The 18,836-nt window shown below is 37.2% G+C and overlaps 3 protein-coding genes across 3 annotated transcripts; 2 read left to right on the forward strand and 1 right to left on the reverse strand.

Annotated features, from left to right (window-relative positions):
• The first annotated feature begins 379 nt into the window (after window positions 1–379).
• LOC103434765 (uncharacterized) lies at window positions 380–2,267 on the forward strand. The gene has a single exon (XM_008373117.4). The coding sequence runs from the start codon at window positions 714–716 to the stop codon at window positions 2,133–2,135; it is 1,422 nt and encodes a 473-aa protein (XP_008371339.3). The 5' UTR covers window positions 380–713; the 3' UTR covers window positions 2,136–2,267.
• Window positions 2,268–7,040: 4,773 nt separating this feature from the next.
• On the reverse strand, window positions 7,041–10,229 carry LOC103434764 (probable polyol transporter 4). Its single transcript, XM_008373116.4, has 2 exons — window positions 9,669–10,229; window positions 7,041–8,694 (listed from the first exon to the last, which is right to left on the reverse strand). Exons 1-2 carry the CDS (start codon window positions 9,886–9,888, stop codon window positions 7,265–7,267), a joined length of 1,650 nt encoding a protein of 549 aa, XP_008371338.1. The 5' UTR covers window positions 9,889–10,229; the 3' UTR covers window positions 7,041–7,264.
• Window positions 10,230–11,846: 1,617 nt separating this feature from the next.
• LOC103434763 (uncharacterized) lies at window positions 11,847–17,045 on the forward strand. Its single transcript, XM_008373115.4, has 18 exons — window positions 11,847–12,151; window positions 13,053–13,172; window positions 13,267–13,383; window positions 13,478–13,540; window positions 13,637–13,744; window positions 14,238–14,315; window positions 14,567–14,659; window positions 14,777–14,863; window positions 14,983–15,084; window positions 15,182–15,301; window positions 15,406–15,468; window positions 15,660–15,802; window positions 15,987–16,068; window positions 16,160–16,218; window positions 16,296–16,338; window positions 16,465–16,556; window positions 16,642–16,711; window positions 16,800–17,045. The coding sequence occupies exons 1-18, from the start codon at window positions 11,933–11,935 to the stop codon at window positions 16,866–16,868; spliced, it is 1,728 nt and encodes a 575-aa protein (XP_008371337.1). The 5' UTR covers window positions 11,847–11,932; the 3' UTR covers window positions 16,869–17,045.
• Window positions 17,046–18,836: the final 1,791 nt, after the last annotated feature.

Genomic DNA, 18,836 nt, shown 5'->3' on the forward strand with positions numbered 1-18,836 from the left:
CAAATCTCAAACTTATCCCCATAACCTTAATAATTACAAACAAAAAGCACGTCTCATGTTGAGATTTGAGAAAATGAGTACCAACTTGAGCCAAAGTATAATGAAGAATGGAAGTATTATTATCGTGTCATTAGTAAGCTTAATCCTTATTTGTTGATATTTTTTATTTAATTATTTGTTGAATTATAAATTTTTATACTCTAGGGCGGCAAACGATTATTTCCCATTTAAGGATAAAAAAATTTATAATCTTTTTTTTTTGTTGTCATTGAATAAAAATTAATAATTGAAGAAGTAATTAAATAAAAAATATTAACAAATAAAACCATGTGATATTACGCGGTAAAAGCGAGCCAAGTGGAGCGGTCGAGCCAAAGCTCAAGAGTCCAAGACTTTACTTTCTCTCTCTCTTCTCTCTCCTCTCTCACCTCTCTCACCACCTCTGACTCTAGAGAGAGAGGGAGAGAGAGAGTGGTGGGAGCTTCCACAGTTCCACTACCCGGTATATATTTTTGGTTCCCAATGCAAAACCCAAAACATTTCAGATTTCTCTTCCAATCTTTTGCCGCCCTCCGCCATTAAACTCGTCTCCAACTTCCTCTGCAACTCTCACCTGCCCCCCTCTCTCTCCTCACTCTCTCTCTTTCTCTCTGTCTCTCTCTACTCCATTAAACCCAAAACTCAAAACCCACCAACCAAAATTCACAAAAACCATGTTTGATTGTGAAAGCTCCAAACTTCCCAATCCACTCCATGTCCTCATCCACCATATCCAAGAATTAAAGAGGCAGATTCTCTCTCTTCTTCTCTGCCTCCCCACTTCCCTTCTCGCTCTCCTCCTCCTCCTCCTCTTAGCCTACAACGGCTTCTACATCTTCTGCTTCCACCTCCCTTTCCTCCCCGATTCCCCGCCGGAGCGCGCCATTTTCCCTCCTGAAAAAGTCGCCGGAGACTCCGTTCCCAAATGGGTTCCTCCTCATTTTACGTCTTCTTCTTCCACCTCAAGCTCAAAGCTTTCTTCTTCTTTGCCTGTAATGTACGTTGTGAAAGAAGAAAACGCGCCAATGTTCTTGAACCCCCATTTGTCTGCTCTGCAAAACCAGAGGAATCCGACGGTACCCATCTCGACATTATCGACACACAGGCGGCGGCGTCTGAGGAAGCACAAGCGGAAGCTCAAATCCGTTCCTACCGAGCCAAAACCCCCTCTGTTTTCGACACGAATTCGATCATTCTTCGCCGGAAACTCCACCTCTCCCTGTAATGTCAGAGTCTTTATGACTTGGATTTCCTCCAAGTCCTTCGGAAGCAGGGAATTGCTTTCCGTGGAGAGCTTGTTCAAGTCCCATCCGAATACCTGCCTGGCCATCGTGTCGAAATCATTGGATTCCGATAAGGGAATCCGAATGCTGAGGCCATTTCAAGATTTGGGTTTTAGAGCAATTGCAATCTCTCCCGATTTCGAGTACTTGTTGAAGGACACACCTGCAGAATCTTGGTATTTCGAACTCCGGAAAGGGACTGTGAATCCGGGTGGAGTTTCTATAGGCCAGAATCTCTCCAATCTCCTCAGGCTTGCATTGCTGTACAAGTTTGGTGGGATTTACTTAGACACGGATTTCGTAGTTTTAAAGAGCTTGTCGAAGCTCAGGAACGTGATTGGAGCTCAGACAATTGATCCCATAACGAAGAAATGGAGTAGACTAAACAACGCAGTGTTGGTTTTCGACAAGAACCACACATTGCTCTTCAAGTTCATCCAAGAATTCGCCCTCACATTCGATGGCAACAAGTGGGGACACAACGGCCCTTACTTGGTCTCGAGGGTGGTCTCAAGAGTGATCGGAAATCAGCAAAACCCGGGTTCTAATTTCACAGTCTTGACGCCCTCGGCGTTCTATCCGGTGAACTGGAGTCGAATTCGGAGCCTTTTTCGAGCTCCAACAGACGAAGTTCACTCGAAGTGGCGGCTGGAGAAGTTGAGGAATTTGTGTACTCAGAGCTTTGGAGTTCACTTGTGGAACAGCCAGAGCCGGCGGTTGAAGGTTGAGAAGGGCAGCATTATGGATCATATAATGTCGGAATTTTCGGTGTTTTCAAACTCTTCAGCATCAAGCTTTGTCAGTGTAGTATAAGGTTGATAATTTGTTCATTGTCACACTTGTACGTAGAATATGTTTCAAATTTACCATCTCAGTTCATTCGGATTTGGAGTTATGACTGAGAAGGAATAAGAGAAATATTTATCATTGCTTAAGATCGAAAAACTTATCGTATATCTCTCTGCAGTTAAGTTTGGATTCTTTTCTTTTCTTCTCATTTATCCCTTCTATGGAAAGAAGTGACGAGTCAAAACTACGGAAGTAGTCAGGGGAAGCAAATTGTGGGAAGAAATTTTTTATTGTAATCTTTGAAGTCCATTCTGATTACATTATTGTGAAAGTGGTATATAAGATTTCAATCAATGTAGGTACCTAACCAAAACGGAGTGACTCGATAGAATTTTAGTTCTGTATTTCACACCGTACGTCCTGTGTTCGATTCTTGACGCGAGTGAATCACACGATAATTGTCAGGAAAAAATTCAAATACTTCTATGAGTTTTTGCGGCATCCGAAAAAGTAGAATGTCGAGACATCTGAATACATGTCAACTCGAAAAAATAAAATGCCGTGAGACGCTAGTCCCCATTAGAACATCTCATTACATTACATGTATGACTATTCAATATTAATGAGCATGTTAGAATGTTATTTATTATTGAAGGGTCGTTTATATATTTAATATGGCCTATATTTCAATTAAATAATTATACTTGTTAGTGGAAGCCCATATAGAAAGTCAATGGCAATTTAACAACATTTTAGATGGTCGAACAAGATACATAATCAAACGTTTAATTTAATGTTTCTCCTAAGTTAGATATAAAAATAATAACTTTTAATCTGTTTTTATCATTGCATCTGAAATCACGCGTTTGGTTTCATTCTCATCCATTATCATTTGTACACAAATTTTCTATTTTCACCCTTCAACGTCGAAAACAAAGATCAATTCTATGTAATTCATGGCGTCTAGTTGAGGTAACCACTATTTTAAAACATCCTATTACAATTGTTTATGTTCTTGTCATTCGTTTGACTTAATTAAAATATGTTTAAGTGATTAATCTTCCATGTGCAAATGTGTTTAAGGGGTAATTGTCTGGCATGTGTGTTTGAGGAGGTTAAGCACTAACAATGTTGGTGATCTATCTAAATTGGAGTAAGCATCTAATTTAGGTTAAACACCTACTTCTTGCTAATTGTTCAGAGCAACAAGCCACACAAGACATGCCGCATATCTGCCTTATCATGCTTTATCTGCCATTTGACATCAGAAAAAAAAAAAAAAAAAATAATAAAAACAAATTATTGACTCTATGTTCTTGTTTCTTTGTTTAATATATAAAATATATATTTTTTCTGACGGAATTCTGAAAATATATATTAGAACATGATGAATAAAACTAACCAATGTAAGAGGTGACAAATCTATGATACTACTTTTTTACACACGTTTTTGTGGAGTCCATTTCGTAATGTATTTCAATGATTCAAACCGTCTATCTTTTAGGTCTTCCCTTAAAGATCATGTTTACAAAGAATCACCAAAATCTAAAATCATATGACTGTTAAATTAAGGGTTTTGGGTTTGTTTGTAAACCTGTATTCGTCCATGTTATTTACTACCAATGAATGTCTTAATAGTTTTGAATTTGTCTAATTTTTAGCAAGAATGATCTATGAATGATGTTCTAAAAGATAGACGGTTCAGATCACTAAAATGTATTACGGAATAGGCTCCACAAAACGTGTGTAAAAAATTGTATAAAAAAATAGTGTCACGTGTCCACTCCTAATGTAATAATATTAACCTCGGATCTCAAACATTAATGAGTTCCAATTAATCTCTGTATCATGGGGGAGTGAAATTGTGAATCTCTAAATCATGTTTGCTAATAAATTTTAAAGTTCCAAATAAGAGAGGAGAGAAAATCATACTCCTATTGTTAATAACGTGCATTCATGATTTGAGGTATGAGCAAAACTTCTTTGCTCCGGTTTTATTACCTCTCATATATCACACGAGGAGAGAGATAGAAAGAGAGTGATATTAAAACTGGGACAAAGATAGACAGTTTCGTTAAACGGTAAATTAGATTGAAGTAAATTGTAACTCTTGAATGTACTTGGCTACAAAAGGAAGGGATTAGATGGGGACCAGTTTTCACCAAAGGGCAAATATCCGTACTAGAAGTTATATATGTTTAGACATCTATAACTACAACCTTTATTGGATTGTGTGGTCTTGTTGGTCTCCACCACATGTGGCCTTCATATCTTCTTTCATTTTCAGTGTGTTCGTACTTATCAAATGCATATTTTACAGTACAGATAAAAGAGTATATTCGAGACTGCTTCTGAGACGACGAATATTCAATCAAAGAGCAAGATAACTTAATACAAAATTCAACAACAATAACAAAAAAAACTAAGTCTTATTCCATTAAATGGGGTCGGCTGTAAGCCTGTAAGAATCCTATAACGTCATTGCATTCGGTTTTGCACCAAGTTTTTGGTTAAGTCAAAGTATTCCGTATCTTTTCTTACCGTCTCTTTCAAAGTCATCATAAGTTTTTTTCTACCTCTTTTGTCCTTAACTTTCGTCTCATAGTCGCATCTTCTAACCGGAGCTTGAATACTGAATACCAAATTACAATTTCCAGTGCCCTTCAAATGCTTCTAAAGTATTCACGATATATAAAGCTTCCAAGTAGGTCAAGTGCTGATATTTGCAAGAAACGTTTCTTCTATCATTTGGAACTTTGCCACCACATATTTCATATCAATCTTATCCTCAGCAAATCTAGGGTACACTTTGTGGATAAGCTGAAGATTGAATACAAGCATTGCTCCTTGTCAGCATAGTTTTCGTCTCCTCGTCCAAGCAGATCCCCGTCCACAGCTTCGATTATCGAACCATTTAAAGCATCGATCACCCAACTCTTCAAGCTCTTGCATCAGTAGGCTCCTTTCTTGTAAATGTTTCCATCAACAGAATGCCATAACTATAAACATCACTTCATGTAGATACAATTCCTTCTGCTCATAAAGCGAAAAAAAAAAATTATGTAAACAAGAAAGAAAAAGTTATATGTGAACTAATAATGTAGCTAATGAAAAAGACATGATCACCTGGTGCCATATACCCGATTGTCACGAGGGTCTTGGCTCGTGTTGTGGATTCCCCTTCCCCCAAGAGTTTGGAAATACCAAAATCAGACACATGCGCAACCATATGTCGCAATGAACGATCAGTGTTGAATAACCGTGGTGCAGATACTCCAATGCTAATGCAACATCCACCATTATGTTCAGTCTCTGCAGCATATCAGAAAAATAGTGGTGAGAGTGCAAGTGCAACCATTTCTCGAGTTTCCCGTTAGGCATGTATTCGAGTACCAAAGCTTTGAAATCAAATACATGCCTCCCTCAACAAGTCCAGGCAAGGGGGAAATTTATTCAAACAGATTAATATTGCATTGAAAGTTAGGTGTATCATCTGCAGATAAAGAAATTTGTACTCTGCATTTTCATTTCTTTCACAAGTCAAAACATTAGACGTGTTCACAGTTGAATTAAACTAAAATATATAAAGATAAAACGATGATTATAAATTCTCCGTGCTGACGTCTGTTCTATAATTAGACTAAAATATATGAAGATATCTCTTAATAGTTTATGGAACCCACGATTGACTTTCAGTGTCACTAATTGTGTTTAATAGTTTTGTCTTGGTGTTAAATTTGTAGAAGTCAACCAAACACCTCAACCTCCTGTTGCACAAGTGAATAGAATATTGGCAAAGAGATAATGAAGCTGATTGATCTAAGATCAAGCAATATCTTCTTCTTTGTATAATTTATGTACATCGTAATTTAACACTTGAGTTAGGCCAGTTGGTTGGGACAACATGTCCTCCAACATCGATTAGGGTATTTAAAATATAGTCTTAAGCTGTTATAGCCCTAATGTAACTCGGTAAGCACGGCAAGATTTGGAATGCCGGCAGGTATGCTTCTGGTGAAGTTACTATAGGATAGAGATAACAGTTGGAGTTAGGAGCAACTGAATAAACTGGTTGGGACTTGGCCTGAAAAATGTTCAAGTGACAAATAAATCACGTACAAATTAGGAAGCTGACTAAAAATGTTCCCTGGAGCTGGAAGTTCATCAGATAGGCTGGAGTTAGGGAGATCAATGGCCTGCAGTGAGGACATGTTGAAAATGGTAGAGGGCATCGAACCCAAATAGCGCATTGTCAGGAAGAACAAGCTCTTGCAGTGACGAGGAGAATGCATTGAATAGGCTTGCAGGTAATTATAGAACCCGAAAGTTCATTGCCACCCAAATGCAAGTACTCGAGTTTGGCAGTGACCCGAAAAATGATGGGAACTCCCTGCTTAATCGGTTGTATGCAAAAGTTACGAACTTCAATCTTCGCAAACGAACCATCTGATAGGCAGAGAGCCGCAAAAGCTGTTGTTTTGGAGACGGAGCTGTCCGAGGAACAAGAGGTTCCCTGAGGTGTGGAGGGATGGTGCCTACCAACGCCATGTAAGAAGGGTTCAGGGCATGGACTTTGTTGGAGGAGCATTGCATGTGACACCAATCCATTCGCAAATAGAAGCATTGTATACCAGTTTTTTGCCAAGACATAGTTGAGGGTCATGAGTGATGTGGAATTTGAGAGCAAGAAAGGCAGAGATTGGTCTGCAGTGATGTGGTCTTTGAGAGCGTGTGCGGAGATGCTAGTAACAACCTTAATAGAAGTCGAAGTGCCCTTTGAGGAATTAAACAGAGAAGGGAACAAGCTTAATAAGACGACTATAAACAGAAGTAGATACGATAACTTCTGTAGGAAAATTGAGTAGAACAAAGCCTTTGACTAACCCTCGATTCAAATAATCAGCGAGCATAATGGTTATAAATGCAGAAGACCGGAAATGTAGTCCTTATTGTTCAACTAAATCAATACAATCTGATTTCGATCTCGATGAACCTTCAAAGTGAAGTCCATGGAAGCTCTAAATAGGTTTCAAGTACATGTGAGCGAAGAACAAGATGGCTGGCAAAATATTTCTCTTTTGGTTCTGCTGTAATATGTGCAATCGCGTACATTTAATACTCAAACAAATCGAGGAAACGTAAGTATACAAAAACTAATTTATGTAGCGTGCAACCTGCCTATATGGCTCCAGACTTGTTACAGGCTCTATCGTTGGAAGTTTGTTCTCCACCAGACGTTCTGCATCTCCCATTTCAACCTCACCACCGCCTTGCCATTCTCCTTTGTCTTGGAAAAGCATTTCAATTTCTTCCAAAGTCTTTCCTTTTGTTTCTGGAACACATGTGTGGACAAAAGCAACAGAAAGACCTGAAATCAATGAAAAAATAAAGAAGGTTCCTGCCACTGTTATTGCCCCAGACACGGAGAGGAACGACATGGTAATGACACCACTACTAACCCTACTACCAACGGCCCCAAGGGCAGATGCTTGAGCTCGAAGCTTTAGAGGGAAGACTTCCGATGACAATACCCAACAAATTGGGCCAATTCCTACTGAGAAGAAAGCTACATTCCCACAAACAGCTAATATTGCCACTCCAATCCCCACTTCCCCCTGTCCTGGCAATGCTAGAGCGACGCTCAGAACAAATAAACAAGCAGTCATTCCTATAGTGCCCACGTAAAGCAAAGGCTTTCTCCCCACTCTGTCAATCAGAAAGATGGCTACCAAGATGAACACAGTTTTGGTAAACCCAACAACAACAGTTGCAGCAAGAACTTCAGTGTTGCCTTTAATTCCAGCATCTTTGAAAATCGTAGGACTATAATACACAAGTGCATCAATACCAGTAATCTGTTGGAAACATTGGATTCCACAACCAGTAATCAGCATTCGTCGAACAGCAGGATTAGGATTAACAATTTCGCGCCATATAGCTTTTGCTTCATAGTTTTCATCATTGGCCATCCCTGCGGCTTGCTGTATTTCTGCCAATCTGTCCGCAACATCTTTTTCACTCTCATTAGTCTTTATCAATACCATCCTTGCATCTTCCATCCTATTCTGCATCACCAACCACCTCGGGGACTCCGGGATCACAAAAAGAGAAAATCCAAGAAAGATGGAAGGTATGAGCCCCACACCAAGCATGACTCTCCAACTTATATGTGCGGGAAGTCCTGAAAAAACATAATTTGATATATATCCAAGCAGGATCCCAAAATTTACAAAAATCTCAGGAAGAGATGTAAGAGATCCTCGTGCTGTTGCAGAAGAAATCTCAGCAATGTAAACAGGCGCAATCATGACCCCGAATCCTATCCCCACCCCTGCAAAGAGTCTACCAATCATCAGTACTGTGAAATTAGGAGCAAGGGCCATTATAAGAGCACCAGACTGAAAGACAATTGATGCCAACGCAATTGTCCACTTTCTACCAATGACATCAGAAGTTTTTCCGCCGGCTAAGCTTCCCAATAGGGAGACTATACTCAAAATTCCAACAAGAAGTTCTAGTTGTACATTGGTGAGTTTCAGATCCTCTTGGATGAATATAATTGCTCCACTCATAACACCCACATCTGCATTGTGATAAAAACACACATTATAAACCAGGTAGTTGTACTGCATAAAAGTTACCGGCTAAGTAAAGGGTTATAAACGAAGAAGGATTTAAAGTTTCCTCTTACACAAGACCAAAATCACAACGAACCAAGCCAAGGGAAAAAATAAAAACACGAAATGTGACTGCATTTTTCGAAGGGAAGAGCTGCAGAGTAGTAGAAAACAGGAGTATTTAAATCTCTACCCTTTTCGAAAAGCCATATAATGTAAGAGTCAAACAAGATTCTTTATTTCGTTACACCATTTTCAACTGCTCAAAGAATTGAAAAAGGATATTGCAATTGCAATATGACTAGGGTTTAAAATACCGATATATAGGTCAACTCATTTCTGTAGTGAATCAGTGAATGTCACCGATATTCATTGATTTTCCTATATCTCGCCGATATAGCTTGAAGTTTGCATTTCACCCCCTTTTCATACCAATCCTTGATATTTCAGTTATTTCGACGGAAAGATCGACAATTTTGTGGATATTTTAAACACTAAATATGACACATTAAACTTCCCACTGGTAAAATTTGTAACGCAAAAATTCTGGAACTTAACTCAAAATTGGATACATTTATACGCTTGGATTGTAACATTGTATCCAACAAGACAACCAGACGAATGTTTTTTAACAATTAAGTCGGAAAAAAATCCTTAACAATTCCATACCACTTGCAAAAAATGCACTAAAAAACACAAGTTGCAGTATCTCTGTCCTCCATCTAAATATAGTTGTCTTGTTTATTTCAATTATTAAATAAATAAATAATTATATGTATATTTCCAACCATTAAATCCCGATAAGCAGATCAAACAGAATTACAGAAACATATTAAATATAAAAAATAACAAAAAAATCAGAAAAATGCACAAAAAGCAAAATGGTCGGGCAGATCAAGCGAGAAAAACATAGATCAAGGAAAGAAAGAGAAATACAAACCGTATCCAAGAAGCACGGAATTGAGGGAGGCAAAGATTGCGCAGGCCAAGACATATCTCCTGCTATTTTTGTCGGTCAATGGAACATCTTCCGCTGTCTCTCCGACCTCGGACTCCATTCTCTGGTACTTGTTCTTGCTCCCTCCGAGTTGAAATTCGGACCCGGCAATCCCATTCTCAGCTGCATTTCCGTTTTGCTGTCCACCCAGCAACCCCATCATCGTCTCTCTCTAACTCTCTCTCTCTCTCCCCTCCGTTCTGGCAAGGAGGAAGAGAAAGGAAGGGACTTTTTTACGTGGGCAGCTGTCTTTTCGAGTTCTTAATCCGATCGAACTCAGTTATTGGACAAAAACAAAAGAATTTTTGTGGGTTTTGTACCAGATCTGGAACAGAGGAAGAGGGGTTTTTGGTTATTTTTGGTTATGTTTTTTTATTTTTTATTTTTTGACTTGGACAAAAAACTGAGAAGCAGAGGAGAGGAGGGAGGTTATACGAAGACAACAAGGGAAAGTGGTGAGAAATAAGGTAGAGGACCGACGCGTTTTTTTTTTTTTTTTCTTTTACGAAATACGAAATTATATTTTTAGATTATATTTTGTGTATGATATAATATGACGATTGTTGGTTGAATTTTTTTTAATTGTCACGTTATATGATTTAAGTAGATAATTTTTTTTAAATAATTTTTTTCTTTATGCAGTATGCGTCTTTTCCTTTTTTTCTTAAGCAAATTAAAGGATTCTTGAATTTTTTTAACTTTTGAGGGTAAACTTGGGCTGCGACCGAAGGCTCATTATATCCTCCTAATTAGGTATATATTAGTTATTAATTAATAAAATTCACTCGTGCTATCATTTTTTGTTCATTGAGATTTTATTTATGCATTGTATGTATTTTAACTGAGAATATAAAAAACAATATTAGGAGGTTCTTTAGCAAGTTATGTAGCCTACAGTTATAGCCCACCGGCAAAAAAATTTCTAACTTCGTCCCGCATCAATATTAAAACCTTCTTTTATTGGTAGGCAATCTTCTTCGGAATATATCCTTCCAGAAATCTACCGAAGTGTAAATTCATTCTTTCAGTATTTCTACTGATGCATTGGAAAAGTATGAGCATTCTGAAAGTGACGTCGTTAAATATATTTTAAGTACAAAAATCTGTAAAAACACAGAGAATACCATTTCCATTCCATAAAAAATAACGTTGACCATAAATATCAAAAGATTGAATTAGGTCCATTTTCCACATCATATTCTGGTGAGGATGTTGTGCTGGCCAGCAAAGTGGGGACACGCGTTGGATGTCGCTTTGTAACTGAGCCAAGTTCTCTTAATGTTAAAATAACTAAAAACGTTTTTGTTAAAAATATTTTTAGAACAAATCCTTGGTAAAAATGCAAGTAAATCTTAAAAAAACACTTAAATGCTTCCTGCAAGAAACACAAGTGCTTCTTGTTAGAACTCAAAAACATTTTCTCTAAAAGCGATTTTAATCATTTTAAAAGCGCATCCAAACAAATCATTATACTTTGGGCTTATCACACAAACTATCATATAGGCCTGAAATTTAATGCCAAATTGTTATAGTAACCTACCCACGCCATCATGTACACGTTCAACACCTTTATACTACTGTGGTAAATGACCACTTGCGTTATAATAGCCTCTTAAGTCGACATAAATGCTCATATGCACTTGAGTTGTGCGCTTTGTTTGCGCAGGAGCCGTATTGACGATGTATTCCCTACAAAATTGAAGCAACCTTCATCAATTCAGTTGCACCACTATTGAAAGACCACCAGCATCGAATGGAAAAAGAAAATTTTAGAGTTCGGCAACCAGACCACGTATCGGTGCAGATTCAGGCCCACTTTAGTAAATAAGTGTAATAATACAATTAGTTGAAAACTTGAAAAATAAATTTTTATTTAATTGTATTATGATACTTGATGTATGGGTAGTGTTACAATGAAGAATTTTTCTATACTGACAGATTATCTCGCCTAATTGGACTTGATTAGGGTCCAGCCCATTTTAAAACCTACGCACTCACAAACTTTGCTATGGGCCTCATTAACAAAATAAAAGGCCCAATTATAGTAGCCTCTCACGTGATGAGTCACGTGCCAATTCTTGGAATCTATAAATATCATTCCCATTATCCGCCACTAATTATTTTCCCAAATCACAGCCACTCTGACTCTCTGTGAGAGTCTCTTTCCTCTCGATTTGGTTTTCGCTCTGCACTTCCGATCCCGAACCATGACTGCGGAGGTTCTCTCGCAGCCAAACGGCGTCGTCGCGAATGGCGACCTGAACGCAATCCCTACCAACAACGCCACCGCCGCCAAGAAGTCGAGGGAGAGCGAGCGACGTCGTCGCAGGAGAAAGCAGAAGAAGAACAACAAGGCCTCTCAGGCACCGGAGTCCAGCGCCGGCGAGACCGACGATGACGTCAAGGAGAACAACGATCCTCAACAGGTTCTTCACGTCCCTCTCCATCTGACTCGTTTGTGAGATGTTTGTTTAGTTTGCCGATTGATTTCTAGTGTCTTAACGAAGTATTGTGTTCTGATTTGGATGCCGTTCGTTTGGTAGATTTTAGGGTTTTAACGAAGTGTTGTGGTCTGATTTGGATGCCATTCTGTGTAGTAGTTTAGTTTTGTTGTAGATTGGTGGTTTTAGGGTTTTGCGTTCGATTCATTGTGCCTAATTGTTCGTTGCTGATTGATTTCTATGGTTTTAGAGAAGTCTTGTGCTCTGATTTGGATGCCATTCTGTATGGTAGATATAAGGGTTTTGATCAAGTGTTGTACCCTAATTTGGTTGCTATTCTGTTTGGTAGATTATTTCGTTGTAGAACGGTGGTTTTGGGGTTTTGTGTTCAATTCCTTTACCTAATTAGCTTGGGGTTTGAAACCATAGTTGTGTAGAAGCGGCTAGATATGTAACAAAAACAAAGAACAATGTGAAGGGTTTTTGTCATGCCAAGACAGTAATTGAAGTACACCCTCGATTAAATCTCAGAAAAGTAATTGTTACCCTGTAACCTCTTATTTTGCAGTGAAGGTGTAGTGTGCTTAGCATTAGGTTCTTTTATAGCATTTTTACCCTGTTTCTCAGTGGCGAGGAAAGAGTAACTCGAAACTATGTATTTGTTCTTTCTTAATCATATTTTAGCATTCCTAATCAGTTTTGTACATGCTAGTGTTGAAAACCCATTTTGAAAGTTGTTCAAGTGTTTTTTCTTATAGATATGTATTTTTTCCTGTAGCATGTGACAACCGAATAAGAGTTTGTAATAGTGTTGAAAATTTTCTAATCTGCTATTTTTGGTCTATTATCATATCATGTGTATTAATGTAATTTTTGAACTGTGTAGATTATTGAGCAAGTTCAAATTGAATATGTTCCAGAGAAACCTGAGCTAAGTGATGGCATGGATGAGGAATTCAGAAAAATTTTCGAGAAATTCTGCTTTCAGGACTCCGTGGGTGTTGAGGTAAAAAAGCATTTTGTTTAACATCTGAATTATATTGAACTAGTTTTTCTTTGCGAGACTATGCAATGATGCATTGATTGTTTTATCCATCCAGGAGGATAAGAAGGATGAGTCTGAAGGAGCCCCGAAAAAGAAGGCTGACTCAGATTCTGAAGAGGAAGAGCAGGATAATGAACAAAAAGAGAAAGGCATATCAAACAAGAAGAAAAAGGTTTGTAAATATTTTCTTATTGTTAAGTTGTTAACATTATTACTGGAAGCATTTTGTTCGTTCAGGCTGAAATAAACGTTTTGTTATCTTTCAGCTTCAACGGAGAATGAAGATTGCCGAATTGAAACAGATCTGCCAAAGGCCTGATGTTGTTGAGGTGTGGATGCTTTGTTTTATTTATATGTTGAATTTGTTGTTTGTTATTGTCTGTTTATGTATGTTCAATTAAGATTGTCTTGCTACATGTTCTCAGGTGTGGGATGCAACTGCAGCTGATCCTAAGCTGCTGGTGTTTCTAAAATCATATCGCAATACTGTACCTGTGCCAAGACATTGGTGTCAAAAAAGGAAATTTCTGCAGGTTAGCGATCCCCCTTATTTTCAAACTGTTGAATAAAAGGTGGTTGCATGATTAATGGGTATTATTAACATGATTGGATTAGGGAATAGAGTGAGGGAAGATCACGTCGATGAGGTTTCTCTTATATGTATACATGTGGTTCTTGCAGGGGAGCGGCTGTGACAACCATGGAGCCTGGACTTGTAGGTGTTTGGAAAATTACACCTTGAATGTTTTATCTTTATTTATCTCCTAGTGGGTTCGGGATCTAGGCCTAATTTAGTGCTATTATTGGGGGATATTTTGAGTATGCATGATGGATTTTAGGATTTTATTCACTTTAAAAACGCTGATATATCTGTTTTGAATTTCAGATGCCTTCCCATAATGCTTAGCCATTGGGCCCAACTCTGCTAAAAAACATTTATTTTACTGCTGATTTGATGTAGAAAACTATGCCACTGATTGTAAAAATTATTACTTATATCTCATCGAGACTGGATTGATTTTACAGGGTAAACGTGGTATTGAGAAACAACCGTTTCAGCTTCCCGACTTCATTGCTGCTACTGGAATTGAGAAAATTAGACAGGTAAATTATTCGTAAGATTATTATGTTGAAACATCTCAAGTTTTGTTCAAGCACAGCTTGTTTGTTAAAGTTTGGCTCATAATATAAGTAAAATATTTCTTTTGTTCATGAAGCTAATTAAGTTGTAACTAAGAAACGTGCATCAATTTTTTTGTTGCTTATGCATAATTATATTTATGGTTCTTTCTGCCTTGTCTTTTCGCTTTGCTGACGGTGTTGCCTGTTGGTTGTTATTTGGTTGTCTTATGCAGGCATACATTGAAAAAGAAGATAGTAAGAAGTTGAAGCAAAAACAACGAGAGCGTATGCAACCAAAGATGGGGAAAATGGATATTGATTATCAGGTACTCATTTATTATAATTCAGACTTTTTAATCTTGTGTTTTAATGTAATTCCAGAGGACACGCATCTGTAATGATTATATCTTGTTTTACTGATGAGATTGGTTTCTGTTTGTTAGGTTCTCCATGATGCATTTTTCAAGTACCAGACTAAGCCAAAGTTGACGACTCTTGGTGATCTGTACCATGAAGGGAAGGAGTTTGAGGTATATTATTCCAGCATTTATTCATAAGCATCTTTATGCTCTTGGTCGCTTGAATATTTTATCTTGTGTGAAGGTGTAACTTAATTTTTGTTTGTCTTGTTTTCTGGTTTTGTGTTCAGGTGAAATTGAGGGAGATGAAACCAGGCATGCTTTCACATGAACTAAAAGAAGCTCTGGGTATGCCAGATGGTGCTCCTCCCCCGTGGCTCATCAATATGCAGGTGAGTTTGCAAAAATATTGTGTTTGGTTTTCAACTCTGTGGTGTATTTGTATTAATGTTGGGTATTGCCTTATATTTTTTATTTTTTTTCTTGTAGAGATATGGTCCTCCACCATCATATCCACATCTGAAAATTCCCGGGCTGAATGCTCCAATCCCTCCGGGTGCTAGCTTTGGTTACCATCCTGGTGGCTGGGGAAAGCCACCTGTTGATGAAGTAAGTTTTAAATTCTTGGTATTGTTTCCTTTGTTTAATTCTAAATTCAAACTTCTTTGTATAAGTATTCGTCTTTTAACCATTTAACTTTGGTCATTTAACAGTATGGCCAACCGTTGTATGGGGATGTATTTGGCGTTCAGCAACAAGATCAGCCCAATTATGAGGTACCACTTTTGACCATTAGATTTAACATTGTACATAATTTCTATTTGTCTAATGAGCCTTTAGAGTACTACATTAAATACTAGGAGGTATATTTATGATTGACTTGTATTATTGTTATTTACTTCATTGCATTGTCATCAGACCATATCCTTTCATTTTATATTGCAATAACATTTTCATTTAAATTCAGGAGGAGCCTGTTGACAAGACAAAGCATTGGGGTGATTTGGAGGAAGAGGAGGAGGAGGAAGAAGAAGAGGAGGAGGAAGAGGAAGAACAGCCTGAGGAAGAAGATTTAGATGATGGCATTCAATCTGTAGACAGCCTCTCAAGGTATCTTATTTCCGGCATTTCCCATATTTATTTTGTTTTTAACATATGCTTTTTTGGTGGTCAGTTTCTTAGGTTTTTTCTTTTTCATTTTTCCAGATTGGTTGTTTTACCTTTTCCTTCCTCTGAAGATTGTAATGTAAAATCTTTGTTTTCGCTTTACTAATTTTTCACCTTTTTTCCTCAGTACTCCCACCGGCGTTGAGACACCTGCTCAAATTGAACTGCGCAAGGATCAGAAAAAAGAATCTGAAAAGCCTCTATACCAAGTAAGCTCAGTGATTAGAGACATTTGTCAATTTGTGTAGTATGTTTGATTAACAAAAGAATCTAATTCTTCTTCTGACTTGTCTTGCAAAGGTACTTGAACAAAAAGAGGAAAGAATTGCTCCGGGGACACTTCTTGCAACGGGACACACGTATGCAATCTGCCTGTTTCTTTTAAATATTAATTTTCAATTTGATTAGTTTCTAAGCATGTCTTTTCCACGTGCAGGTATAATTTGAGTGGCACCCAAGACAAAGCAGGGCCCAAAAAGGTAAGAAAGACTGCATGAATTTTTCGCTTTGTGAGCTCTATAAGCAAGTCCGATGTATCCATACCTTCGTACTATAATCTCCTTCTTGATTGTGTATTATTGATTGATTTGTCATTGTTCTCTTAGGTTGAGCTGCTTAGAGGTCAGAAAGCAGATAAAGTGGAGGTCACTATACAACCCGAAGAATTGGATGATATGGAGACCGTTTTGCCTGCAAAGTAAGTCCGAGACATGAAAATTTTGAACTTTTACAATGTACCTTGGCAGCAACAGAGCTTATAACTAGTGTGTCGCATTTAACAGGTACGAAGAAGCAAGGGAGGAGGAGAAGCTGCGAAGTCAGAAGGAAGATTTCAGTGACATGGTCGCAGAGGTGCGTGCCTCTTCTATACCTTTGTTGTTGTTTTTTTCCTTTACTCGACGCGTTTAAGAAACTGTAATGAGTCGGGTTTTTGGTGCAGAACGAGAAGAAGAGGAAACGTAAGCAAGACAAGGAAGGGAAAAACAAGAAGAGGGACTTCAAGTTTTAGGCTCTATCTCCGTTGTTATTACCAAGCTATTGCTGGATGGGAAGCCACCCACCCTCCTGACGTTAAGATTTTGGTGCCGGTGTTTTTCCGAGAAATATGATATGTTTGATCTGCTTGTACCGCTTTTGATACACACTTAGTGATCTATGTCGTAATACAAATACTCACTTTGTTTCATGTTAATTTGTAACCGTTCAGAGTAAATCAATTCCAAAACAAATCTAGGAAGAACTCATAAAATGTTCCTCACAAAACTTATTTTATCGAAAAACATTTTAGACAACTTTTTTTATTAATGAGGACAATTTTTGTATTACAAGGACAAAAAACAAAAGAATCACACCTCATGAGGGGTTTGAATAAAAAAATAGAGTTTTAACGAAACACTTTCAGTAGTGTTCATTTTTAACAAAAATAACAGTTTTACTTTAAAAAGTCATTTCTGGTACTATTCACTTATAACATATTTTCGTCATTTTGATTAAAACTCAGTTTTCAAATCATTTTCATTAGATTTCCTTTAAAAAAATGTACTTACTAATAAAGCGTTTTTAATATACTGGTCTCGCGTGAAACATCCTGTCTTCTTCCTTTATTGTCTTTCTCCTCCACATTCCCTTCCTCCATCCCCCTCTCTATTGCTCGCTCCATTGCTCTTCTCTTGGGTTTAAGATATTCAATGAAGAGATTAGGTTTTGCAAGTGGAAGGAATTCGATGTGATGTGAAACGTTCTTTTCTATTATTCTTTTTTTTTATTTTTTTGACAATTAGTATTTTGTTTTTATGTAACATGAATTATTTAAGTTAATAGCTTAATTAACAAGATTAATATGGGGGCTGGTAAAAAAGAAAGGACCTCTTAGGCCATCTCCAACCAGGCCAACCAAAGGGTTACAGGCCAAAAGCATAGTCCGATCTGACATAAAACCCATCTCCAATGGAGGGTTGGGCCAAAAAAATTTGGAATCCACCAGGCCAAAATATAACCAAATGGCCAGAGGGCTAGGCAAACATAGCCAACCAACCAACCCTAAAAGTTAGGCCTAGTTGTGCTACTAGCTGATGTCATGTAACATTTTTTTAAGATGTAATTTAAAAAAAAAAAAAATTCTAATTTTTTTCCTATAAATACCTAAGCCATTTTCTCACCTCTTTTTCATCCTTCCATACTATCTTACCTCATTTGAATGTCTAAGTTGTTAACATGCAAGTAAAATTAAAATATTTAATAACATGAAATTTAAAGTAACATTTAGCGACAAGTGACTCTCAAAATATGTCCGACAACCTTATTTTAATATAGTAGTTTAATTCAATTAAACGATAAAATTAAAGAAAAAAATAATAATAAATTATTGAGGGGGCTAAAAAATAGCAACCTTCAGTTGAAGATTGTATATAGATATGGTATGTCATTGTTCATTAAAAAATAATTTCTTACAGAGCTATAATCTGAATAGAAGCTAAACATAACCCATTTGATTGAAAATAACCTTAAATCCTTAAAAATGAAGACCTTAGCAGTTTCGTTTTGTGTAAGATTCGTTCACCATTTGAGAAAGGATCCCATCCTATGCCAAAAAAGGCTAAAAAGGAAAAGGGAATCTCAAAAGTGAAAACTGAGTCATGTCTCACGAAGATGATAAACTTTATTTTACAGACATCTTCGCCACTAAGAAATGATGTTGCGTTTCCCTCTTTCACTCCCGTTTTCTTTTTCTCCACTGCACTTAAATTTATTGTAATTTCTTCAATTTAGATGTTAGAAAATATAAATGAGTACTACTAGGATCGAAAATACGGACCGCAAAAATTGCTTCTCGAATTTTATGACCAATTCTAAGTGTTACTCTTTCATTTTTTTTTTAATGTATGAATAATTACGATTATTCAGTTTAGTGATATATTTTTTTATTAAAAAAAATATTAAATTCAAATTTTATGAATAAAATATATGACAGTTGATA

This window comes from Malus domestica, chromosome 05 (genome assembly GCF_042453785.1).
Source record: "Malus domestica chromosome 05, GDT2T_hap1".
Classification (NCBI taxonomy): domain Eukaryota; kingdom Viridiplantae; phylum Streptophyta; class Magnoliopsida; order Rosales; family Rosaceae; genus Malus; species Malus domestica.